The 26,865-nt window shown below is 41.2% G+C and overlaps 1 protein-coding gene, 3 long non-coding RNA genes and 1 pseudogene across 9 annotated transcripts in view; 3 read left to right on the top strand and 2 right to left on the bottom strand.

Moving 5' to 3' along the window:
• Window positions 1-8,015, top strand: part of daam2 (dishevelled associated activator of morphogenesis 2) — a 98,642-nt gene extending 90,627 nt beyond the window's left edge. For all 6 annotated transcript variants that reach the window (XM_063908748.1, XM_063908744.1, XM_063908743.1 and 3 more), the window contains 2 exons: window positions 3,204-3,374; window positions 3,461-8,015. In XM_063908748.1, the coding sequence (XP_063764818.1) occupies window positions 3,204-3,374; window positions 3,461-3,673 (384 nt within the window). In that variant the 3' untranslated portion in view covers window positions 3,674-8,015. The remainder of the gene's footprint in view (window positions 1-3,203; window positions 3,375-3,460) is intronic.
• Window positions 8,016-9,033: 1,018 nt separating this feature from the next.
• LOC134881876 (interferon-inducible GTPase 5-like) lies at window positions 9,034-10,490 on the bottom strand (annotated as a pseudogene).
• Window positions 9,417-26,646, top strand: LOC134881878 (uncharacterized). The gene is made up of 3 exons (XR_010168089.1): window positions 9,417-9,768; window positions 11,579-11,635; window positions 24,189-26,646. It is a non-coding gene; the product is annotated as an uncharacterized LOC134881878 (long non-coding RNA).
• Window positions 13,957-17,584, top strand: LOC134881879 (uncharacterized). The gene is made up of 2 exons (XR_010168090.1): window positions 13,957-17,076; window positions 17,191-17,584. It is a non-coding gene; the product is annotated as an uncharacterized LOC134881879 (long non-coding RNA).
• LOC134881877 (uncharacterized) lies at window positions 22,492-26,852 on the bottom strand. The gene is made up of 2 exons (XR_010168088.1): window positions 22,862-26,852; window positions 22,492-22,773 (listed from the first exon to the last, which is right to left on the bottom strand). It is a non-coding gene; the product is annotated as an uncharacterized LOC134881877 (long non-coding RNA).
• Between the last annotated feature and the right edge of the window lie 13 nt (window positions 26,853-26,865).

The raw sequence follows: 26,865 nt of genomic DNA, 5'->3' as shown, positions 1-26,865 counted from the left end.
GGACATGTGGAGGGCAAATTTCCTGGCAAAACATAAAAGAGATTTACCTTTCATTTTAAACTAGAAATGTCACACTGAAAACTGTTGACAAAAGGTTTGATTTGTGGAAGGCTATGTGTGTTGTAGTATACAGTATAGAAAAAACCTGCAAAACTGCCATTGACCTTTTGAAGTCTGTATTTTGATTTGACCACCAATAGCATCAGGTTTTCAACCCTGTGACGAACAAATGGGGTCTGTTTCAGCCTTTTAATGGAAATTAATGGATCAAAAAAAGCTACTATACACTGTTGAAGATCTTTTACACAGGTACATCTACTAAAAGCTCTTGTTCATATGCTTTAATTTCTAGCTCATCACCAATCTCCAAATGAAATAAATCCCACTTCCAGCAGCAGCTGCTCATCCATAACACTGTAACTTTTACTCCATCGCCAGATTTATTTTTCTTTACCTAATAAGTTGGCTCTGTGCTGCTGGCAGATATCGCTGTCTTCCAGCTCCAGCAAAAGTTATTTTTGTTGGATAAAGACATTTCATTTTGTTTGTATATAGATGCAGTTTAGTTCAGTAGGTCTCTACGGTGGTCAACAGTTGCAAACGCACTGCAACAGTCCAAAAAGAACATTCAATAGACGTGCTAACGAAACATATTAAGCATCTTGACGAAACATGTGCAACGTTTACTAAATGCACTGCATAAACGAAATGCTGCAAATAAAAATGCTGCATGAAGCGCAAAACACAACGGAAATGTCACTGTTGGCAGAGTTTCATAATTGTAAGTGTTTTGTGAGTATATTTGAAATTACTAGGTTAGCTACATTAGCTAGATAGCTTACAGAAGATCTGCAATAACATCGGAAAGTTGGCCAACTTTATAATCCCCAAACGTCAACAAGCGCTCTGGTCACAGCTGTGAGCATCACTTTTTACAGCAGTGTCCCCATTTCCGTTGTTTCTTGAGCTTCCGGTTTTGTTTGGAATTGTTGCAGCATTTTGTTTATGCAGAGCTTTTAGTTAACTTTTAGTTAGTGTTTCGGCACATTTGTGTTTTTTATATTTGCATTTTTTTATAAACTGCTGTTAATGTTTTGGGCCGTTGTAGTGCGTTTGTACCCGTTGGTCACCGTAGATTTCCCAATTCCATAGCAACATCACATGCAGAGCAGTCAAAACACTACCATAAAATGTGCCGCAGAGATTGACAAAACAAATTCAAGTGATAACTAATCTGTGTGTTAACCAGAGCCAGTATGAAACATCCTTTATAAATAAATCTTTTAAAGTTTTTAACAACTTTGAATCAAAATGCTCAACATGATGTTCAATGAATATCCACTAACACAAATACAAATGTTAACCCAAACAGCAGGGATGTATTAAATCCTCTATGAAGAATGCAAACATAATTAGCCTCACACAGAGCACAACTGTGTGTGTGTGTGTGTGTGTGTGTGTGTGTGTGTGTGTGTGTGTGTGTGTGTGTGTGTGTGTGTGTGTGTGTGTGTGTGTGTGTGTGTGTGTGTGTGTGTGTGTGTGTGTGTGTGTGTGTGTGTGTGTGTGTGTGTGTGTGTGTGTGTGTGTGTGTGTGTGTGTGTGTGTGTGTGTGTGTGTGTGCTCATTTAAAAGGGACCCGAGAGGACGAGAGGAAACCGATTTGACCAGACACATAATTACAGAAGGGAGAGGGATGATGGTGGGGGTTGCCATGGTGAACAGCCCATAATGACAGGATATTTTTTGCATCCTCAGAGAAGAGCAAACCCCAACTCCCTTATATCACAACACTAGAACCACACACAGTGTTGGCCTACTGTAAACACGACTGATATAATACTTTATTGTAACATTCAGAAAGAATAGAACTGAGCATGTGGGACTTCGCCTCGCCAACCAAAACAATATGTTGTCGCAATTAGACACCACATGCAAAAACATTTCATGCTTTGGTTAATCTTAAAAGTTTGGGATAAATCCTTCCATAATTTCTTCCTCAGATTAGGGGTACATTAGGAAATAGATTATTTTCCTCTGTAGATTTCTCACAAAGTCAACCAAAGTTAGCAAAAAATAGACATTTGCAATTTTACTTAACATTTCAGAAAAGTTTAAATACAAAAAAATCAAATCCTCAAAGCTGCACCAATCAATACTTTAGTATAGTATAAAGTTGAAGGATATCGGATCTTGCTGTGCTTCCTGCTGTATACCACAGTACAAAGTTGTGTGTGTGTGTGTGTGTGTGTGTGTGTGTGTGTGTGTGTGTGTGTGTGTGTGTGTGTGTGTGTGTGTGTGTGTGTGTGTGTGTGTGTGTGTGTGTGTGTGTGTGTGTGTGTGTGTGTGTGTGTGTGTGTGTGTGTGTGTGTGTGTGTGTGTGTGTGTGTGTGAAGTAGGTTTGGCTGCAGGCATGGTCCTGGCACAGAGCACACGACAGCTTGGAGCGAAACAGGGTGGACATAAGTTGGTCAAATCATCCACCGTGGGTGTGTGTTCTGTAGTTCTTGACAACATTAAGCATGCATACGCGCAGATGGATTTGAGCAAATATATGCATATGCAGACGTGTGTTTTGGACAGTTTTTCTACCAAAATAGAGTGTTGCAGTGATGACATATTTTTGTATCACGATGTGAAAGTTCACTTCCAAAGGGGTCCCTCACAAAAAACAATAAGATTTCCCTGTTGGATTTTGGAATATTGCAGAAAATAAGCTCTGTGGCAAACACACATGTAAGATACCTAACAGATGTTGTTCAGCAGGATAATCTCCCCATGTAGAACCACTTCATGATTTTAGAAACATAAATGCAATCAGCAGAAACCAAGAGCTAATGTAATGCTATAAATTAACTACATCACGGTTGCATGGCTGCGCATCACCTCGCTAAGCTAAAGGCACCAAATGTAGGCATATTGACCTTTAGTATTCTCATTTAGTCACATATTAGCAACCCCCGACACATAGAAGCTTTGGACATGTTGTAGAACAAAACGTAAACATCTTTTCAGCTTGTGTTAACCACAAACTTATTTCAGGATTGTAACCACAAACATGTTCAAAATAATGTTGATTCGAGACGGGGGAACTGGAAGTGGTAAAATGTTATTTTCCAGGTTTTAGGACTGCACCACTCTATTGGCCAGATTTATATCACTTGTAATCAGATTGTAAAAATACCAAAACGGTTTTCTTTGTGCAGTTTACCAAATCTCTGAAGCACTTTGGGGAGGAAGAAGGGAGGATGCAGCCCGATGAGTTCTTTGGGATCTTTGACACCTTCTTACAGTCGTTCAGTGAGGCGCGGCAGGACCTGGAGAACATGCAGCGCCGTAAAGATGAGGAGGAGAGGAGGGCACGAATGGAGGCCATGGTAAGATGCACATTAAGAGAATAAACCCTGAGGCACCAACACACAAGACAAAAATAATGTGTCTCACTTCCTGTTTCCATTTTCAGCTCAAGGAGCAGAGGGAGCGGGAGCGGCGGGCCAAGAAAAGCGGCGCTTCAGATGAGGTCGGCGGGGAGTTTGACGACCTGGTGTCGGCACTGCGCTCTGGTGAGGTCTTTGACAAGGACCTGAACAAATTCAAGCGAAACCGCAAGCGCTCCGTCAACCAGCTGGTGGAGGGCGGGGGCCGCGAACGAGCTGTCACAAAGGTCAATTACTAGGTTGGGAAAAAGGAAGGACAAAAAATAAAAAACTAGACACTTAAATACTGCCGTGGTGTAGATCTCTTAACACCTTTAGTCCAGGTCCTGGAATAGCGACCATTGACATTGGAGAGGATGTAAGTAACGGCTGGACTGGACATGTAGCGTCATGTATGGACAGCCAAGCCGTTTTGAAGGATGCATCACCCTCCTCTGATTGGTCTCCAAAAGCTATTCCTAACTGTTTGTCCTGGGCATTATATTTGGATCTAATGGATGGACAGACAGACCACTGTGACACATAATCCCGCCATCTTTTGACCATATCCTCTTAACACTGTGCTCAAGCTTCCTGCTCTCTACCACTCCCTGTTTTTCACTGCTCCTTTTCCCTTTCCTCTGTAAGATCCTCGGTGATGGAGCGGCCCTATCTTTTTACTCACTGGCTCCAAAAAAACATGGGACTTTGGGATCAGCCAGTCACATTGTACATAGACTTTAGGGCCAGAGAAAGCATTGGAAAAAGAAGGTGGGAACAGGGAAGTAAGCCATAGCCTTCACAGTCATGGTTGATTCAAGTGTCCCCCGGAATGAGACGCATTGCATCCGCAGAATGGATGGGTATTCATAACACTTCCTTCACTGAAAAGAGGGGATTGTAGTCAGCAAATCCCAGAATGATTTGTAGGCATCTGAAAGATTTCATCCCAGCGGCCTCCTCCAGCGCACAGCATTCCCAGGAAGGATGTACGTACATCCCAAGCTGCGATTTTAAGAGAATACTGTTTTCAAGGAAAAACTCAAAAGTGATGACTTTGCCACAATGGTCAATCCTCACCTACACTCCTAAATGGTTTCGACATTGTTCTGGCATTAACCCGTGCCAAAGCAAAGAGAAAACAAATGTACATGTATTAATAGAAAACATACTGCAATTAGGCGTTGATATATATTTATATTTAGATGCAGACAAGCTAATTGCAAAGATGTAGAGGTTTTTTTCATGTTTTCATGGCATTTTGGGGTTTTGTACACGCAATGCATTATTTGTCGGTGTTGCAAGTTCACATTGCTGTTAAAGTGAATTTCTATACATTTTGCGCTTTATGTAAAAAAAAAGATAATTGCTTGTCCTTTTCACACCTGTATGTCTTGTTTGCACTGTAGCTCTTCTGACCAACTTTACACTCCATGAGCCGATCTATTGGGTCCTCTGGAAAAAAGTCCTCTGTAATTCAATTACCTTCCCCTAGAATAAAGTTAACGAAGGAATGCCATGTATGAATTTCAATCAAAATTTAAGTTAAACTACTGCTTGATCACTCGGTTAGTACAGAGGCCCAAAAACTGGGATTGCCATTTTTGTTTTCTGATGCGTTATCGTGAAATCACAAGTTACATTTTTCGCCATATCGAGAAAAAACAAGCTTTGCTATCTCCAGATAATCAACCCGTTATCACAAGGAAACAAAAGCTTATTTTATTTTAAAATGTATGTTTATGGAATCAGGAGTACAATGCATATATATATGACAACTTGACAACTAAAGCATCTGATTTAAGCTTAAAAGTCAGATCATGGAGACCTATTATTAATCAACGCATCAGATTGTAGTTCAATCTAACTGAAATGGAGTTGTGTCTAACTGACAGACATAATATTCACATGAACCATATTAATATAAGGAGAAGAACAATAAAAAAATATGTACTTTTCAGGCTTATAACGCAATATTTTTGTCCATTTTTATTTAAGTTTGCATTGTAATGTCAGACAAACAGTCTGATCAGACTGTCATTGCAAAGTCAGGGTACAATAAAGCACTTATAGCACCTCAGAGAGTGTCATAGAAAACAATCCTGTCTTTCCTTCCATCTTCTCTCAGATTTCCACATCCTGTTGCCAACCTAGATCTCTTTTCTTTACGTTTTTACCGTATTCATTCTTTAATATTTGAATGCATTTCTAAATTGTTATATGCAGAAGAGGATTATGACCACAAGTGAATTCATTTTGAGTTCTGAGATTACAGTCAGAATTCTGGAGAAAAAAGTCTGAATTCTCAGAAGTAAAAAAATCACATGTGGCCCTAATCCTCCTCCGTAGGTAGCGGTAGGCATGACCAAGGCTGCAAACCATTTTAGTTATTCCATCTGTATTGCATGGTACAGCACAGCATTGGGCGATGTGATGTCCAACAGAACAGTAGGAAAATTGGACTTGGTCTTCTTTGGAGCAGATAAAAAGAAAAAGGACAAATCTTGTGTTTAATTTGTTTGAATGCAAGTGTCCTTATTAGGGTAATATCCAGGAGCTGTTGTGCCAAACAGCTCCTGGATCAGTTGGAAAGGGGTTGGATTTACGTGGTTGTTCTCATAGTAACAGTTACAGTTAAACCCAAATAACTCATGTATCACTCTATATTAGAAACTATTTTATTGCACTTGTCTCAATAAGCACTTTGTGTCTTAACAGTAGTTTTAAAACACACAAAAGAAGACATTTCCAATTGATTATTGAGCAGTGTTTCTCAACAGACTGTACTAAAGTAGTAATGGCTATCCCAGTTTGTCTCTCCATTCATTTGGCCAGCTTTTTCTGTTGTGTTTTTATTTTCACCTTGAAGTGCCTCTCACCTGTTTTCACACATGTACCATTCCTACCATTGTGTTTGTGGCTTTCCAAAATAATTTGGGTTTGCTAGCTAAATGCAGCCTGGACCCTGGACTAATCGGTGCCATCTGGTGGCCTCAGATGTGCACTTTCATGTTCCACCTGACGTCACAAGCTAATAACAGCAGCTCTCCAAAGGATAACATAATGTGGCCCTTCAGAAGAGTATAAGGGCCAGGCATAAGTCAGGAGGACATTGTTATTATTTTTTTACTTTTTTAAAGTCGAACATTGTGTTTATGTGTTTTGAGTTGAGAAGATTTATTCTTAAAAGTTTAACCTTCTCTATAGTTTGACAATTTTAAATCTATTCTCGGTATTTCGACTCTATTGTCAACATAATTCTTAAAAACAACATTTATTATTTTCCACCTCTTACCTGGCCATAATTCTCTTCCGTAGGCATCTGACCCCAGCTCTAGGCTTAAGCTCACCAAAGTTTCCTAAATTTAAATCCGGCAGGTGTACTACACTATGACTGCCATGTGATTAGGGATGTTCGACCTACTACTTGTACAGAGAAAATTATTTTTCCTCTAAACTTTTATTTATTCCATCCTTTATCATTGCAGAGAAACCTCATCCTACCACGTTTATAGTCCTTTATTTTTTTTGCAGAGTGATCCTGCTACATGAGGGAGAGCAGAGAGGATCTTTAAGTTCCTATGTCCCACACTTTAGAGAGTAACCAGTAACCCAAATAGAATAACAATGACATACGATTGCTTATTCTCTAACCAGCATCTCATGTTTATTTGAGCTATTCGATTTCTTAACCTCTTCCCCTTTGTCTTTCCGGTAAACCAGAGTTGGTTTATCAGACTGTGCTAGCCCCTCTAAACTCTTAATCCAGAGCTTTAACATGTTTTGAGGTGCAAACTATTTACTGAGGGGTATTGTAATATTGTCAGTATTATTAGGATTATGTTGTTACATGCTTGGATGTTTATTCAGCCATTGACTGGCTGATTTTGGAGTGTACAGATGGAAATCAGAGGAATGAAATTAGTAGCTTGTTTAATGCACTTTTGTCAGGGGACATTTTAATTTCCAGTGCCGTTTTGAGGGCTGCGACCACTCTTAAAAAAAGGAGAAGGGTGCAACAAAAGAGTGGTGCAAAAAACAATTGTGTGAAGATGAAGAGAAAAGAAGGGCACGCAAGCTTTTGACTCTGCTGAATTAACAGAGTTTTGAACCCCCACCAGTCTGGGTCACCTGTATACAGAAAAGTGTTTTTCTGACACCGCCACATTACTGTCAAATCATGCACTTGGCGTCGACCTGCATGCCTAAAGAAGGGTGCACAAAGTGTGATGTGTTGACTTTATTAGAATATTGCTTGCAATATGATACGCACCTGTTACACGACAATTTGTACTGCCTGAGAAAAATGCACCCAGTTTCAGATGTTGTATTATTGTGAGGAGTCAGTATTTTTATGGTTGGAAAGAAAAAGTATCCTCCACCGAAAGATGTACAGAGGGGGGAAAAAAGCATTTTGTACACCAGTCTTGATGTTTGAAATAAGGTAATAAATCAAATAAAGACAAATAATTAAAACATTGAGGAATGTTTCATTTTCCTGTAAATTGTACCGCTATTTATTTGCCTTATTTAGTTTGCTATATTTTGTATGTACACACAGCATTATGACACATTGTTATATTAAAAATATGAATAATTAAACTGTGGTCCGTGTATGATGGGTGGTTTTGAGAGATAAGGATGAGAACTTTTTTCTTTTAATTTCTATACCTTTGTTTCTTTTGTTACCCTGCTCCTTTTCAAGGGTTACAATAAACTTTTGTCCCTTCCAACTGATTGTGAGAACGATTTCTACATGCTAACACTTTTAATAAAGCATAAATGTGTCATACTCCAAAGTTGTGGAGAAAAATTTATTGATAATAAAAGTAATTCTTAATTGCAAATACATGTAATTTAAAATGTAGATTAGCACAAAGCAGAAAAGACTGTACTGGTAATGTGTCCACATGAACACATGAAAAATGTATAAAAAAATGCTTTCAACATTAGTTGTTGAATCTTTATTAATAATTGTGATACAGTCGTTAGAAGAATCACAATCATGATAAATATGAAATCGTATATTTCCTCTGAATGACGATGTGTTGTAGTTCCTCGCTGTCACCACTGAGGGGAATCGACACAGTACATTACATCCTATTTCATTTCATTTGGTGGAAGCGATTTACAATGAATGCAACAGTCATAAAGATTCAAACTCCAAAAACAAGGAAATTTTAAAAAATGAAGTGTTTTTTTTTTTTCAAAAAACTCATCACATCAAAATCATCATGAGGCTCATTCTGATACATGGTAATTGGAAAACAGAAACTATTACCATCTTTAATCCTGAATCAAAAAGTGAAAAAAATAGATTACCAAACTGTTTAGGAACAAGATTGAAGATTGGCAATGATGAAATACTAATTTGAGTGATAAATAGGGAATAAGGACTTTACCTCATAAGGAATATCTGCATTAATAAGAGTAAATAACACAATATAGAGGCCATTCGATTGAGTTAAAAGTGTGTGATGCAATGTGCATCTTAAAAACAAATGTATGATTTCCAGTATATATATAAAGAAAAATAAAATGCTATGCAATATACTTAGAAAATAATTCAAACTCTCTTTTGTACTCTGAAGTTTTATATGTGACATTGAAGGCCATTGCATATGCGTTTACAATATCACACTGAGGTGTTTAAACCCAGGGCCTTTCTGAATACACTCTGAGCGTCCTCAGCGAGCATGTTGAGGAAAGTACTGAGAGCTCTGTAGGTGCAGGCAAAAGAGATTGATGATGCTGCTGGTATTCCCAATAATGGAATAAACCTAAACCCTTCCTCTGCTACCATTGAAGCAACATGAAGCGTTGACACCTGCAGCAAGTTAAAAATAACCTCACTGCTTATATCTTTTAGAGCCAGAGGTGATTTCATCTCTGCTCTGAGTTCATCCCCAGGCACACCCGCACTATCAGCAAGACTGCAGCAACTTCCTATCAAGGCCAAATGCTTTTTTGTACTCTATGGCTGTAGTAACCAGTATGGTTAGATTGACAGCAACAGTGAGCCCAGAAACTGGTACAGCTGCTGTGAGTGAAGATAAAACAGCAAGGTACTTCATTTTTGACTGAAAAGCCTTTTTCTTTTTGTTGATGATCCCAAGATCAACAATGGGCAAGGCTAACAGCAGAGCATCTCTCTTGTGTGCAGGAAGCTCTCTCTCCAGGGTCTCCTCTAACAGATGGAAGTCATACAGGTGGAGATTAAAACTGGACAACAGGAAGACTTGTGGAGACCGTATACCTTGTTTTTCAAGACCTGCATCACAAAGAGAACAGACAAGTTATTTCCAGACAATGAAATTGGAACAGAGTAAAGAAAAGCTCCAGCAACCCTCTGCAGGTCAGACACAAAGACAGACAGGTTGTTTTAGATCTGAGAGGATGACACCACAAACCCTTAATGAGCTCAGTCAGTCTTCATATGACTAATTTTATGACCTAGTAATATGATCCTTGTTGAATAAAGTTACGGCATGTCTCATGTTACCCCTGATGTAACACTAACCTTGAACGCAGTCGCTCCTGATCTTTGCGAGAGTATTTCCTGCATTGAACTAGCTCTGAGTTTCTTCCTCATCCCGCATGCTATGGTCAACCTTTGAGCGAACAAAGTAGAACTATTTCCCCATCTTCTGGAGCAAATCTTACATAATTTTCTCTGAAGCGATCAGCTGAGATGATGATGAAGAAGTCAAATCTTTCAAAGCCAACATGCTGCAGGTACTTGTCAGCTGGAAAATTGGTGGTGCCAATACCAGGGAGATCCCACAGTGTGACATTGGGATATTTTGGATGGGGGTATGCTTTAACCTCCATGGTGGTTTCTACACAACCAGTAGGGGCAGCTGCAGCACTCTTATCCTTCTTGTCTATGCCTCTAAAGGCGTTAACAAAGGTGGATTTACCAGAGCCAGACTCTACTGTGATGCCGATGTTTAGTTGGATATTATTCTTCTCTTTCAAAGCCTGGATCGTTGCAGGTGCCGCATCAGGCCCGTTGGTTTGCAGCTCTTCTTTAAATGTTTCTATTTGTTCTTTACCAAATGGATCATCCATAGTTCTCTTTGAAAAATAACAACAAAAAAAGTCATTGCACTTTGCAGAAAATACAAGTATATCCTCATCTTATAAACATGTAAAAACAATAACGTTGATATTATTATCATATCATTTCCAAAGTTAGGAGGTTGAATTTAAATGAATGTTTTTCTATAATATTTGAAAAATTCTGGAGTCTACACTGTAAGTTCCAAACTGCTCTAATACCACATTTAGCCATTGTTTATTCATGACATAAGATAGTTAATATGCTTAATGTAGCAGAATTCAAGCCTGTTAAGATCCAGCTGCAAGGCACTAGCACAGGAAATCACAAATGTTTATTGGATATTAAACAGGTACAATTTATACATAAAGAATACATTTCAATTCAGTTACTGTAAATATATGTCTTACCGTAATGAAGCACTTGAAACCTTGCTACTCGGCAGGAAAGTTTAACTTTGTTTTCTGCGCTGTCGTACCGGTTCACATTTTAAAGAGTTTGGCCCGTTAGACACTCAATGATGTGACCAATTACACTTTTCCTGCACTGAGTGACAGAGAATCTTAACCAATCAGGGATGTTTTGTGGTCTGCGATATCAATAAAAGCACCTGGTATACAAGAAATGCAGAGAGGAGAGGGTGTGTAAAGAGCTAGTTTAATTGTCATGAAGTTTTAAAATAAAAATGCTAACGTATGGGGGTGGTTGCAAAGTGGTTAGGGGCTTGGCCTGGGAACTGGAAGATCAGCAGTTCAAGTCCCCGAAACCAAGGGCTACCATGTTGTCCCTGAGCAAATATATCTGAAATGTTGGTTGTGAAAGCAAAGCAGCCTCCATATCTTCTCAGTTATTCGTAGTCTCATTCTCTACGATAATATGTTCAGCCTTCATTCACCTCACAACCTTCATATCTATTTTTATTTACTCTTTTAGAAATGATCATGATTATCAGTGTTCAGTAAAAGGACCTGGTTTACTAGAATGAAGATCTTTTATTAGACAGGCGTAGGAAGATTGTGAGATAATAAAAACCACAACATCTTGTGGTTAGAACATCTATTGTCACCCCTAACTGACCTTCTGTTCCATCTTCCTCTTTCTAAAGGTTCAATACAGATGGTCTACTGTGAAGGACCAGGGTACGCAAAAACTACAAGAGCAGGTAAAGGTTGAAAAATTAGGGAATTTATTTACCCAAAATTATATACAGTTTTTAGAATGGGTAACAAAGTTGAAAAAAATGTTAATTATTTATAAATATACATATTTATACCCCCTCATCCTCCCTCATGGAGGAGTCAGTGCAGCTAGTATGGATGAGACCTAGGCCGGCAGAACTTCAACGCCAGTTCGATCAGAGACTCTGCATCTACTGTGGCAATGCTGGTCACAGTTGTTCTGCTCAGCCAAAAGATCGGGCTCATCAGTGAAGGGGGGAGTGTTGATGAGCCATACCTTTCTAAATGCATCATCTTACAACAGCATCCAGTCAAATATTTCAGTTTCTTGGTCTCAGGCCTCCTATCCTCTGATTCTGAGGCTGACAGGGTTATACTCTGCCTTTGTGTTGCAGTCTAGCCTCCCCTCTGTCACTCTTCCAGAGCCCAAAGATGTGTTTCCTTCAGAAAGGAGACTCTCAGCCCTTGTCAGTCACCGTACAGCTCCAGTCTACCTCAAGCTCTCTGGTAACCATCGCAAATGTTCTCTGTGTACATTATCCCCTAACCCATATCATCACTCATCTTAGGTTTAAATCTTCACAACCCTCCCGCAGACTGGTCTAACTCAGCCATTGTCAGTTTTGGGAAGGATACTTTCAAAACGTATTCCGTTACAGAATACATGCCCAAAAATTTAATCTGTAACATATTCCGTTACATTACCCAATCTGAGTAACGTATTCTGAATACTTGGATTACTTCCATATTGAACTGCATTTTATAAGTGTAGGATTGCGGCCATCAAATCCTGCTTATGTAACAGGCCTATTCTGTTGTGTTCTTCTGTTCCAATTGGCTAAATGTGTTAGGCCTAAGTCTGCATAATACAAAAACCTAACCTCAGTCACAAACGTTTTTCACCGAGGGTCACATACAGAAAAATATACGGAGAACTGGGCCACTTATAGAGGTCAATATGGCCTCATAAGTGAAGTTATAAGTTAGCAAATCAAATCGAAAGTAGGTGAATAATGTGCGACACTTTCAAATGACTTAAGGAAAAAACAGCCTACATCCCATCTCTCTTTAGGGTTTCATTTATTTTGTTGGCAGCTCATTCCTTAAAATAGAAGCCTCGGATTGCTGATAATAAGAGTAAATATGAAGGTTCAATTTCAAGCTTGTTATAGAAAAAAGTTATTGGGCTTTTTTTATCAACTAAGATTTGTTAGAAAATGTTTTAAATTCTAAATGACTGAATTTATTTGAAAATTGGGCTTATTAATATATATTAACATATATATTTGAGAAATACAATATAAGACAAGCAAAAGTTTAATTAGTTGGCCATATTGCATTATACTTTTAGAATTTGCTGAGGGCCGATTCAAAATGGCCTGCGGGCCGTAGTTTGGACACCCCTGGTCTAAGCTAACACGAGCTAATTTTAGCTAAGGTTAGCTAGCAGGTCAAACAGGATACTGATACAATTATAAAATAGCAAGGTGACCAGTAAAACTACAGCAGATGACTCCTGGCTGATTAAAAAAAAGAAATTACTTTAAGATGCTTCTTCAGGTTGGAGGTGGAGTCTTTGGACGCGGAAAGGAGGTTGATTGCTGCCAAGCAGAGGTTGCACTGCAGTTATATGTCCTTCTCCCTTCTCTTTCTTAAATGCTGTTTGAATTTCCACGATAGAAACGCTTTCCTGCCCTGGCTCTGTTGTGCTGGCTCCGGCTCCAGCTCCAGCTCTACCTCTTGGTGCTCCTCTTCAGACTCCATTTTAGGCAACTGATCACTCATTTCAAATACCTCATTTTCATTCGTTTTCATGTTGGGGCTTCTGGGAAATGCATCAAGTTGCCTTAATTTATTTAGAGGGTGAATAAACTCATGAAACAGAAGTACCGTCATGTAATCCATTGATGTCAACAATGTAACTGTATTCTGAATATCATCTATTTAAATTGTAACTGTAACGGACTAGTTACTCATAATTGGTATTCTAATACGTAACGCCGGTACATGTATTCCGTTACTCCCCAACACCATTCCATTGTTTTTGGTGAAAACTGCAAACAAGCAACAGATATTACATTTGAAACAAACCAAAATATGAATTACTAACATTGTAACATCATGTTCTGTGTACTTGCGGCGTTGCCTGTACAATATTTCTTAGTGGATGGCTTCGGAAGGTTTCAGAACACACCTAGCATGTCTGCCTCACTCTCAGTCCACACAAGCAGGGAACATAAACAGGAAGTCGTAAGTACAAAGGCGACCTTATCAGGAAGGGATGTCATGAGTAATTCCATCCATCCATCCATCTTCTCCCGCTTTTCCGTCAGGGTCGCGGAGGTAACAGCTCCAGCAGAGAGCCCCAAACTTTCCTTTCCCTGGCCACATCAACCAGCTCTGACTGGGGGATTCCAAGGCGCTCCCAGGCCAGTGAAGAGATATAATCCCTCCACCTGGTCCTAGGTCTACCCCTCGGTCTCTTCCCAGCTGGACGTGCCTGGAACACCTCCCTAGGGAGGCGCCCAGGTGGCATCCTCACTAGGTGCCCGAACCACCTCAACTGGCTCCTTTCAACGCGAAGGAGCAGCGGTTCTACTCCGAGTCCCTCCCGGATGACTGAACTTCTCACCTTATCCCTAAGGGAGATGCCAGCCACCCTGCGGAGAAATCCCATTTCGGCCGCTTGTATCCGCGATCTCGTTCTTTCGGTCATGACCCATCCTTCATGACCATAGGTGAGGGTAGGAACGAAGATGGCCCGGTAGACAGAGAGCTTTGCCTTCTGGCTCAGCTCTCTTTTCGTCACAACGGTGCGGTAAAGCGACTGCAGTACCGCTCCCGCTGCTCCGATTCTCCGGCCCATCTCACGCTCCATTGTTCCCTCACTCGAGAACAAGACCCCGAGATACTTGAACTCCTTCACTTGGGGTAAGGCTTCATTCCCTACCTGGAGTGGACAATCCATCGGTTTCCTGCTGAGAACCATGGCCTCAGATTTGGAGGTGCTGATCCTCATCCCAGCCGCTTCACACTCGGCCGCGATCCAGTGAGTGCTGCAGGTCACAGACCGATGAAGCCATTAGGACCACATCATCTGCAAAAAGCAGTGGTGCAATCCTTAGCCCACCGAACTGCAAACCCCCTCCCCCACGACTACGCCTCGAAATCCTGTCCATGAATATCACAAACAAGATTGGTGACAAAGCGCAGCCCTGGCGGAGGCCAACCCTCACCGGAAAACGGTCCGACGTGCTGCCGAGGACCCGGACACAGCTCTCGCTTTGGGAGTACAGAGATTGGATGGCCCTGAGCAAAGACCCCCTCACCCCATACTCCCGCAGCACCTCCCACAGTATCTCCCTGGGAACCCGGTCATACGCCTTCTCCAAATCTACAAAGCACATGTAGACCGGATGAGCGTACTCCCAAGCCCCCTCCAGGATCCTTCCGAGAGTGAAAAGCTGGTCCGTCGTTCCACGACCAGGACGAAAACCGCATTGTTCCTCTTCAATCTGAGGTTCGACAATCGGCCGGACCCTCCTTTCCAGCACCTTAGAGTAAACTTTCCCGGGGAGGCTGAGTAATGTGATGCCTCTGTAATTGGCACACACCCTCTGATCCCCCTTTTTAAAGAGAGGAACCACCACCCCGGTCTGCCACTCCTTCGGTACTGTTTCCGACTTCCACGCAATGTTGACGAGACGTGTCAACCATGACAGTCCCTCAACACCCAGAGCCTTCAGCATTTCTGGGCGGATCTCATCCACCCCCGGGGCTTTGCCACTGTGGAGCTGTTTAACTACCTCAGTGACTTCCCCCCGTGAGATTGGAATTGATCCCCCTTCATACTCCAGCTCCGCCTCTAACATAGAGTGCGGAGTTGTCGGATTCAGGAGTTCCTCAAAGTGTTCCTTCCACCGCCCTAACACACTATCAGTTGAGGTCAACAGCGCCCCATCCTTACTGTACACAGCTTGGATGGTACCCTGCTTCCCCCTCCTGAGGTGCCGGACGGTTTTCCAGAACAACTTTGGTGCCGACCGAAAGTCCTTCTCCATGGCTTCTCCAAACTTCTCCCACACCCGCTGCTTTGCGTCGGCCACGGCTGAGGCTGCTGCCCTTCGGGCCTGTCGATACCTTGCAACTGCGTCAGGAGTACCCAGGGATAACATATGAGTAATTCAACTATCAAAATAAAATAATCTTAATAACCTTTTTACTGTTATTATTAACTACAATGGATATAAATGAATTATTACACATTACAGATAAATGCTATAAATGCCTTAGAGGCAACACATGCACTCTGCCATTCCTGCCACAGTCACTAGTGCCCCAGATATCCTCCCAAACCCAGTGATCTCACCTCCATACACTCTGATTATCACAACCTCCAGGAGGTTTTTTAGCAAGAATCTATCTTTACAGTACTACCACACAGGCCCTGTGACTGTTCAATAATTTTTCTCCCTGGCAATGCAAAGTTACAACTCTCTCATTCTCATTCGCCCTTCTTCATCTCCGATCCTTTTTTTTCGCGGACTTAAAAGATAAAACTCTACGCCGCCTTGTATTGATTACAGAAGTCTTAATGAAATCATGCTCAAGAACAAGTACCCCCTTCCACTCATATACTCTAGTTTGGCTCCCTCCACGAAGCCACCATCTTTACAAATTGGACCGTCGCAATGCATGCCACCTGGTGCAAATAAAATAAAGAGATGAGTGGAAGACTGCTTTTAATACTCCCCATGGACATTTTGAGTATGTGGTAAAGTCTTTTGAGTTAACCAAAGCACCTGGAGTGCTCCAAGCTATGATTAATGATGTTTTGCGTGACATGTTAAACAGGTTTGTTTGTTGTGTAGCCTACTTGGACGACATCCTGATCTTCTCTCGCATTTCTCAAGAGCATGTCCAGCATGTAAGATTAGTTCTACAGACACTTCTTGAGAACAGACTGTATGTAAACACAGTTATTAGGACACCTAATGTCGACATGTCAATGGTAGAATACAGACCCAAAATTCCTCTGTATGTATATCAGTGGATCATGCTTCAATATCAAAATACATGATTAGAAGAGCTTATGAAATGGTATCAAACTCTGCAGATTGTATGACTTTAGACTACTTACACTGTACGGCCTATCTGTCACAAGACACAGACTTTGAAACAGGTTTCCTTCATTACCTAAACAACTCTCTTATGTGTTATGCTCTGTTTGGTCCTATGGCAGTTGTGCTATTCCTGTGAATCTGTGACACTGCAATGTTTTTTATGGTGAACAATTCACACCCACAAATCTCGGAGTCTCACAATGACCATTTGTGAGACGTGGGTGCGTTTGGAAGGAACTTCAAATCCATCTATTATTGGCAGCCCACCAACGACCCTCAGTTTATGCATTCTTCAAGATGAGGTATTCACAAACAACCCTTATTCACACGTACAGCAGCTTTGCGGTATGTATATTTGTTTGATGAACACGCACACTCTTTCTCACGTTCTTATCTGACTGCTTCTCTTCCCACAGCCCTGAAGGAAGTCCCTATTGTGGAAATGTGTCATACGTTTAAATGAATTATGTGCCTTGGGCTAATTTTCTCACAGTTTGAATTGAAGTCTACTTGTAGCTTCTAAGTGTTCTCAAGCTTGCCATTGTCAGAAAATTGTCATATGGATGTAAGGTAATGTAATCACCATGTATGCATTGTTATCTCCACCCATTGTAGCCACCCATCTTCAATAACCTGTAATGTAGGATTTGATTGGCTGAAATCTTCCCTGTCCTGTTTTATTCATGTATAAAATATATGTCTGATCTTGTACTACATTGCTGGTGCAAAGACTCTGTCCTTCTGGCTGGAAATAGATTGATTCTGTTAAATGCTTTTACTCTTCATTAAATAACACAACTTTGGTTTTAACTTGTAGATTTGTTCGTTTCTTACCAGAGTTGATGGAATTTCCAACGCAGTCAGTCCCCTCCTGACTATGGGCCCAGCCTCAATCTGTTGTGATTAAATCCAAATCGTCTTCTTTTCTTTTCTCTTGTAAAGGCCGGCCAGATGAAGAAAATCAAAGGGAAAGACACGCATACAGTGTAGATGTTTGTGCAGTATTTGCATTGAGTAAATGCAGCAGTCCAACCAAGAGCACCTTATGAGCCAAACCCTTATACTGTTTTGTCACAATTACTACCTGATACTATATGGTTCTCTGTTGTGGATCCCTCAAATACATGTTTCAGTGTCCCAGTACATCCCAACATTTTGGTTTGCATTTAATGTGAATGGAAAACCAAAAAACGTGACCAGACACTGTCAGGGTCACTGTGAGTCACCCACATGGTAAAATCAAGCATTGCGGGAAAGTTTCGATCCCCAAGTGAGAACTCCTTGTACTGCATCGCTGTAATATGTTGATGGCTTGCTGATTGCTTCTCACTCAGGAACAGTGTCAGAAGAACACAATCAACCTCTTGTAACATCTGGCCGCTGAAGGCCATAAGGCAAGCTTGTAAAAACTGCAGTTCTTAAAGCAAGAGGTAACGTTTCTTGGTCATGACATTTCAGACTTAATACTTTGTCCCCAAAACGCATTGCTGCTATTATCAATCAGCCTATCGAATAACAAAAAAGCAACTCATGACATTTTTAAGCCTTTGCTCTTACTGCAGATCATTTATCCCTTGATATGCTGCACTCAATCTCTCCTGTAAGGGGCATTTATACATGGCAAAGGGCTATGGTCTGATGAAAAAGTCACATAGACCCCAGAGGTTTCAAGGTTTCAAGGTTTTATTGGTCATATGCACAGCATATACAACGTATATGTTGGCAATGAAAAGCTTATGTCCCATGCTCCTCCAACAACTCAACATACATGGTGCAAATAAGACAAATAAAATAGTGCAAAAAGAGAGAAGAATATTTACAATAACAATAAAGATTTGAGGATGTGAAATATATACATATGTGGAATACATTGAGAGTATTTAAATACTGTACTCTGTTGAATGAGGAGGTATGGACAGATGCATATATTATGTATAACAGATGTATATGGCAGATATGTATAATATATAGATATGTGTATTATAAACATATGTATAATATATAGATATGTGTATTATAAACATATGTATGGCAGATGTGTATAATATATATATATATATATATATATATGTGAGTAGACATTCACAGAGCTCAGGAGTTCAGCAGTCTTATAGCCTGTGGTATAAAACTGTCCCTGAGTCTGGTGGTCTTGGTCCGGATGCTGCGGTACCGTCTGCCAGACGGCAGCAAACAGAACAGATTGTTGCTGGGGTGATGGGGGTCCTTTAATATCCTACCGGCCTTCTTCCTACACCGCTGGGTGTAGAGGTCCTCCATGGATGGCAGCTCCGTCCTGGTGATGTGCTGAGCAGTTTTCACCACCCTCTGTAGAGTCTTACGGTTGAGGGCGGTGCAACTGCCATACCAGGCGGTGATGCAGCCAGTCAGGATACTCTCGATGGTGCACCTGTAGAAGTTGCAGAGTATCCTGGAGTCCATGTTGAACTTCCGCAGCCTGCGGAGGAAGAAGAGCCGCTGTCGAGCCGTCTTGGATATGACCCTGGTGTGATGTGTCCATGTCAGGTCCTCACTGATGTTTACCCCGAGGAACCTGAAGCTGCTGACTCTCTCCACAGGAGTCCTGTCGATGGTGATGGGCGTGTGTGCCTCTCTCTGCCTCTTCCTGTAGTCCACAATCAGCTCCTTTGGTTTGCTGACGTTGAGATGGAGGTTGTTGTCCTGGCACCAAGATGTCAGGGCTCTGACCTCCTCTCTGTACGCCGTCTCGTCGCCGTCTGTGTTCAGGCCGATGACGGTCATGTCGTCAGCAAACTTGATGATGGTGTTGGAGCTGTGTGTGGCCACGCAGTCATGCGTGAACAGGGAGTAGAGGAGAGGGCTGAGCACACAACCCTGAGGGGCTCCGGTGTTGAGGGTCAAGGTGGAGGATGTGATGTTCCCCATCCGCACTGCCTGGGATCTGCCCGTTAGGAAGCTCATGATCCAGTCACAGAGGGCGCTGTTGAGCCCAAGGTCCACGAGCTTAATGATGAGCTTGGAGGGCACAATGGTGTTGAATGCTGAACTGTAGTCAATGAACAGCATTCTCACATAAGTGTTCCTCTGGTCCAGGTGGGAGATGGCAGTGTGGAGGGTGAGGGAGATGGCATCATCCGTGGACCTGTTTGCTCTGTAGGCAAACTGCAGGGGGTCCAGTGAGTCAGGGAGGGAGGAGGTGATAAAAGTTTTGACTAACCGCTCAAAGCACTTCATGATGATGGAGGTGAGTGCAACTGGGCAGTAGTCATTGAGGCAGATGGGTTTTGTCTTTTTGGGGACAGGGACAATGATGGACTCTTTAAAACATGTGGGGACTACAGACTGGAGCAGTGACCTATTGAAAATGTCTGTGAACACATCTGCCAGCTGAACTGCACACACCTTGAGAGCACGGCCAGGGATGCCATCAGGTCCAGGAGCCCTGTGTGTGTTGATCCTTTTCAGAGATCTACACACATCTGCACTGGTTAAAACCAGTGAGCAGGGATCCTGGGCCTTCTGTGCTCCACAGCCGGGGGCCTCTCAAAGCGTGCATAAAATGTGTTCAGTTCTTCTGGGAGAGATGCAGACACTTCCTCAGCACCACTCGTTGTCCTTTTGTAGTCTGTTATTGTTTTTAGTCCAGACCACATATTTCTGGCGTTGGAGCCCTTGTAGTTCGACTCCACCTTGTCCCTGTATTGTCTTTTCGCACTGCTAATAGCTCTCCAGAGTGCATACCTGGAATTCCTGTACTCATCCAAATCACCGCCGCTGTGCGCGATGGCCCGTGCTTTAAGTTTAGCAGAGGAAGCATTTGTAAATATGAAAAAAGCTCTGCAATCCTTGCCTACTCTGGTTCTGCCTGACCCAAACAGATCGTTCACACAAGTCGTCCATCAAAGAGAAGGCTACATGACCTCAGTTTTGCTACAATCACATGGCAGCCTTCCTTTGGGTATTTCTCTGCTAAGATAGTCTCAGTTGCTGCAGGACTACTGCGTTGTCTCAGAGAAAGCATTGATATCCTATAGATCAGAGGTCTTTAGAAACAGAATCAGAATAACTTTATTCATCCCACAGAGTGGAAATGAGCATTTCTTACAGCAAGAAAAGAGCCAAAGAGAGCTTAATATTACCCAAGAAGCATATAAAATATTAAGATGAAAAATTAAAACAAAAAAGTTAGGCAATTTTTAAAAATACACAAAATACACATCCTGTAACAGTTCTGAGATATAGCAGCCAGGTATATATTGCACAGTTATGGACAGCATATGTATATAATGCACAGTTATGGACAGCATATGTATATATTGCACAAATTGCACAACAAGGGGTCCGCGATCCCTAGGGGGTCCGCGGTGGTAATGCAGGGGGGTCGCAACATGTTTGGTTGATTAGACAATAGCCACTTAAAAGACAAACTATGTTGAATAATTCCAACCTCCCTCCGTCCAAGGTTAGATGTTGTGTGCTACTCATCAGGGTCAGATATCACACTAATGAAGTAGTATGTGTTCCATCCACAGATGGCTTGAGGATTCACTGTCCCTATATATGTACAGTATGTTTAAAATTAAAAAATGAATCTCTGAATTATTTTAATAGCTCAGTGTTGTATGCATGATGCATGTTTTATAAATGCCTGTGGAACAGCCAACCTTTCATATGTTTAAAATAAAAATGTGAATATATGAACCTATGAATTAATTGAATAGGTTAGTATTGGATGCACAATAACAGGGTAGCTGTGTATACATTATACATTTTTTTATACATGGCACAATGTGCGGTTAGGGGGTCCCTGCTCAATCTCTTAATCAAGTAGGTTGTCCTGAAAAACTCTATTTGTCCCTTTGCCGTCTTAGCTTTTCTGCACGCTCCCTGAAAAGTCAGTCCGACATGAACTATTCTGCTGACAATGTCCAAATTACCAGCCAACACTTTTAATACAATCACACAAATCAACTTCTTTCAAAGGTCAGTAAATATTTTAAATTATGATTTACAAAATCGCTAGTTATGTCAGTTGGTCAATCTTCCATTGACTGGAATTATGCTTAAATAATTCTGATAATATAGTAATGTTTTGAGATATTGGTAATAGCCAGATTCTGACCTTTTTTTTTAAATGAGATTAAGATCTTTGAAATACCAAATGTTTTACGACTGAATCAAAAGAAAAGATTGATTTTATTGTTAAGAATAATTATTTGCAGATTTAGTCTAACCTTTATTAACAGAATGCACAACAAGACTAAACTTGTGTGTTCTGGCATTGATACTAAAAATATTTATTGAAAATTGTGATAAAGTAATGGCAAGTACACTGACGATAACATCCAGTTGACAAGCTATTTAGAAAAGCGTTGAAAGATGGCTATGTATCACAAACATATTTGCATTATTATATACAATACATTTTTTTATGTGCTTCAAAGAGAGTAAATATTACCTATATAGAGGCCATTAAATGAAGTGACATTTGTGACAAATTTGAGATAATGAGATAATGATTTGTGATGGTTTTCTTGAAAGAGAATTTTAATTTGCCATTAAATTCCAATGCTATTCATTTTACAATATCACACTGAGGTTTCTAAACCCAGGGCCTTGGTGAATACACTCTGAGCATCTGTAACAGATTAGAGAAGCCTGTTAGCATCAAATTTATCTACAAGGTTCAGTTTCCCGGCTACACCACCAACAAAGCAAGAAGGACACCAAAATACGTATAAAATGATTAATTTTTTTATTACAATTTTACTTGAAAACAACTTTAAATATATATATTTTTAAAACGGTTAAAATAATGTTCAATACAGCTAAGCAATGGGTCAGGCGTGTGGTTTCAAAGTATTAAAAGTTCAGTCCTGTTAATATTGAAATCCACCCCGTATCTACCCTTGCTACTGGAAAAGGGCGTGCTACGGGACTGTCGATGAAGTGCAGCCACTGTTTCGGTCCAGTCCGGGAAATCCAGTGCAGGAAGTTCTACATGACCGGCCTGCCGCTGTCTAGTGAAGAGAACAGTGGAATCAATGTTCAGTCAGTTCTTTTCCCCAGCATCTTTAGAATAGTTAACTTTAGCCTGATCAACCTTACTTTACAAAGAATTATTTGTGCCGATCAACAAATAATATCGTCACTGCTACTCTGCCGTCGCCCTCTGATCACGGAGCCCTCCGTACACAGAAAGAGAACTCAGGGTACTCCAAATGAACTTCAGTGACATAAAACACAAGCTCAATGAGGAGAAAATAATCACTTCCCTTAGCTTGGAGTTTAGCGAGCGTTGAAAGACCAATGGTTGGAGCTGGCCGCTTCACCAGGGCGAGAGGAGGAAGGTCTGACGAAGAGCAATGCGACCCGGTCCGATCTGCGGCAAGGCAAATCAGCAACTGTTGAAAGAAACATCGCCCCGTCCAGGAGGTAATCTGGCGTATTTATAGTGGAGTGGCGTCGGCAACTGGCGGATGATATCGCTGGATTTAACTGGGTTCAGGTGTGTCAATTAGCAACGTGTCTGTGTTAGTTCGTGGAGCAGGTTAAAGAAGCGTGCAAATATGTACAACAAGAGTTCATCGCTATTATAGTGCACAACAATATTAAAATCATAACAAACACCTGCAACAATCACAAATAGATTTAACCATACATCACACTCTCTGCACTTTATGACCCTCCTCCCCACTTTAACAGTTGTCATCCAACAGTCTTACTGTCCATAGCCTACCTGTCTGGATGCCTACCCCTACCCCTTTGTCTCTCAGACCTTCGCAGGGGTGATCCATTTCTCGGCTCTTGTCGGTCTACAGGGTCCTCTCCTACAGGACCTGTGGGAGGGGCAAATACTGTAGGCACAAGGGTTACAACAGGGGCCTAGGAAGTAGCACATTGGGGAAGAAGGTTTGATTCAGTCTCTAGGGCTTGTTGTGGCACTTCAGTTGGATTGAAAGGGCAAGGCCAAAGATGGTTCCAATGGAATGTCTTAATAGGGCCTTCCTAAACAGGCTGGCCAGGGTGTAGTTGATCATGAACAACATAGTTGGGGCTGCCAGTGGGGCGCCAACTTGCCATGACCTCTTGCCATGATCTCTGCAGCAGAAGTTTCGCAACAGCACCTGCTCTCTGGGTAACAACGGGAGGTGCTCTTCTTTTCGATCATACCTGCCCTTGTCTCGCAGTCGGTTATCTCTGGTCTTTGCTGCCACCTGTTTGTAGACTCTCTGCAAGGTCAGGTTATACTGGAGAACCCTGCCTACCAGCTCGTGTCTTTGATTCCGTGGTGGTGCTCCCACAGCAGTTTCAACAGGCAGGCGGGCATGTCTGTGGGATATTAGGCTGTAATATACCACAAACCCAAGGAATGTCTGTATCTGCTTGATAGTTAATGGGGTAGCCCAATTCTTTACAGCTGCTGTCTTTTCAGGGTCTGTGGATACGCCATCCTTCGAGATGACGTGGCCGAGGTAGGTGACCTTTTTCCGAAACAGGCCGCATTTATGAGGCTGCAACTTCAGGCCGTGGACAACCAGCTTTTCGGAGACAGGTGTTAAATGTGGGTGTCGAAATCAGGGGAGTATACCACCACATCATCCAAATAGATCAGTAGAGACTCATTTACCTGTGCTGTCAGGCAGCACTTCATTAGTCTTTGGAAAGTGGCAGGGGCATTACAGAGGCCAAAGGGCATCCCCTGGAACACCATCTGCCAAAATCTGCTTGCAAGGTCCAGAGTGGAGTACCAAGTGGCTTGTTTTAGACTTGTGAGGGATTCTTCTATTCTGGGCAGGGGGTAGGCGTCTTTGTGAGTCAGGGAATTGAGCTTCCTGTAATCAACACAGAAGCGCCAGGATCCATTTTTCTTTTTCACAAGTATAATGGGCACTGCCCAAGGGCTAGAACATTCCTTAATAACATCGGTGTCCAACCAAACCAAAAATACATTTATTTCAAGGCAAACAAGATACATACAGACCAAACTCTGTCCCTCTAGAACACATTCAAAGTCAACAACCATCTCACAAAAACTGAAGGATGAACAGAACTTAAATACTAGCAAGAGTAATCAGAAAGACAAGACACAGGTGGGGAGGGAGGAAAAATACAGGAGCACCAGGTGAACACAATCAGGAAATCAAACAGGAGGGAAACACCGAGACAGTAAGTAAAAGCAGACATATCTAGGGGGGTGCACACTTTTCAAAATAAAACAGGAACACAAAGACAGATCTTGACAATTCAAAATTAAACACAGAAAAACACAGACAGATCGTGACGTTTTATCGTTATTTCATTTATAGCAATTTTCACATCTATCACAATACTCAAACAACATTTTGGACAATTCTAGGAAAAACAACAGCAGTATGGCACCGCTATATAAAAAGAACAAGAAGTGAATAAAAACCAACTCTATATGACCAAATAAATAAAGGGTAAAAACCAATATAAAGTTCATCCTGTTATACAAGCAATGAAGTGCCCAAATCAAACACCTGCTGCAGTGACTGACAGAAATTCTTATGGCGATCATGTTGTTCGATGCTAGGGAATAAGGGTAGATTATTTTAATCATACGTGTACAATGTTTTTATTAGATATTATTATTATAATTTTGCATGTCATTCCCTCATGACTTAAAGTAGTTTAAAAACAGTATGTTTACAAATATTTATTTGACATTATGTTGTATATTAAGTTGATTAAATGTATGTGTATATCATGTATGACTGTATTAATCATGTTGGGCGATAATGTGGACATGGTCAGAAAAATAGATAATTTCAGACTGACTCTTCTTTCTATAGAGGTTGATTGAAAAAATGAATGTGTGATGATAACCAACGCTGTCCTTAAAAAGGATAAGAGGGTCGTGTGGTGAATAAAGCTAGAGCATGAGTCAAGATAGAAGATAATGAGACGGCTGACTAGACCGTTAGACAGCAGATAACCCTCAGAGTAATTGATACGAAACAGGATGATTCAAATATTTATATTTTCTTTTACATTCAAAATCGGTCAGATACACTCCCTTCTTTATATTTCTATGTCAGGTCAATGAAATGTCATGAGAACAAAATCTGCATTTTACAAACACACTCCTCTCTGTAAACCAGGTGCTTTGAATGAAACCACAGACAAGGGAACACTGATTGATTAAGATTTCCTGTCACTCACTGCAAGAAAAATGTAATTTCATTGAGTGTCTCAGGGGCTGACCTCTTTAAAATCTGAACCCGTGCAACAGCGCAGAAAAGAAGTTCAACTTTCCTGCTGAGTAGCCACGTTCCAATTGCATCATACGGTAAGACACATATTAACGGATACTGTGTGTTAAAATGAATTGTTAATGCCAAAGGTGCACCTGTTTGTTATTGCATGATTTTGCTTTGAATTGACCTACAATTACTTATCTTATATTATTTTGTGAAATTTCCTTGACTGTTTGAGGGATCAGGACAACCACCTTCAAAAGAAAATACATGTATTAAAATGCAATCCCATCCTTTTGGGTATTGTAATAATATGTGTATCATACTTATTGTATTTCTATGTCTGATTAGATAAGGGTTAAGATATTTATCCTGTAATTCCCAAGATCAAAAATAAAGAAAAGGTGCATTTTTTCCCAGGTAGTGCTATGGATAATCCATCTCATAATGGGATCGATGAAGAAAAGAAAGGTTTGTAAATAAATTATACAAAGCTATGGAGCTGCCACAGCAACTGCAAAGATCCAGGCTTATTTGAAAGAAGAATAATATCCAACTCAACATCGCCATCACAGGACAGTCTGGCTCTGGTAAATCCACCTTTGTTAATGCCTTTAGAGGCATAGACAAGAAGGATAAGAGTGCTGCAGCTGCCCCTACTGGTTGTACAGAAACCACCATGGAGGTCAAATCGTACCCCCATCCAAAATGTTCCAATGTCACACTGTGGGATCTGCCTGGTATTGGCACCATCAAATTTCCAGCTGACAAGTACCTGCAGCATGTTGGATTTGAAAGATTTGACTTCTGCATCATCATCTCAGCTGATCGCTTCAGAGAAAATGACGTAAGACTTGCTCAGGAGATCCAGAAGATGGGGAAAAGTTCTAC

This window comes from Eleginops maclovinus, chromosome 19 (genome assembly GCF_036324505.1).
Source record: "Eleginops maclovinus isolate JMC-PN-2008 ecotype Puerto Natales chromosome 19, JC_Emac_rtc_rv5, whole genome shotgun sequence".
NCBI lineage: Eukaryota > Metazoa > Chordata > Actinopteri > Perciformes > Eleginopidae > Eleginops > Eleginops maclovinus.
The sequence above is the reverse complement of the archived record's forward strand: the minus strand, read 5'-3'. Positions and strand labels throughout refer to the sequence as shown.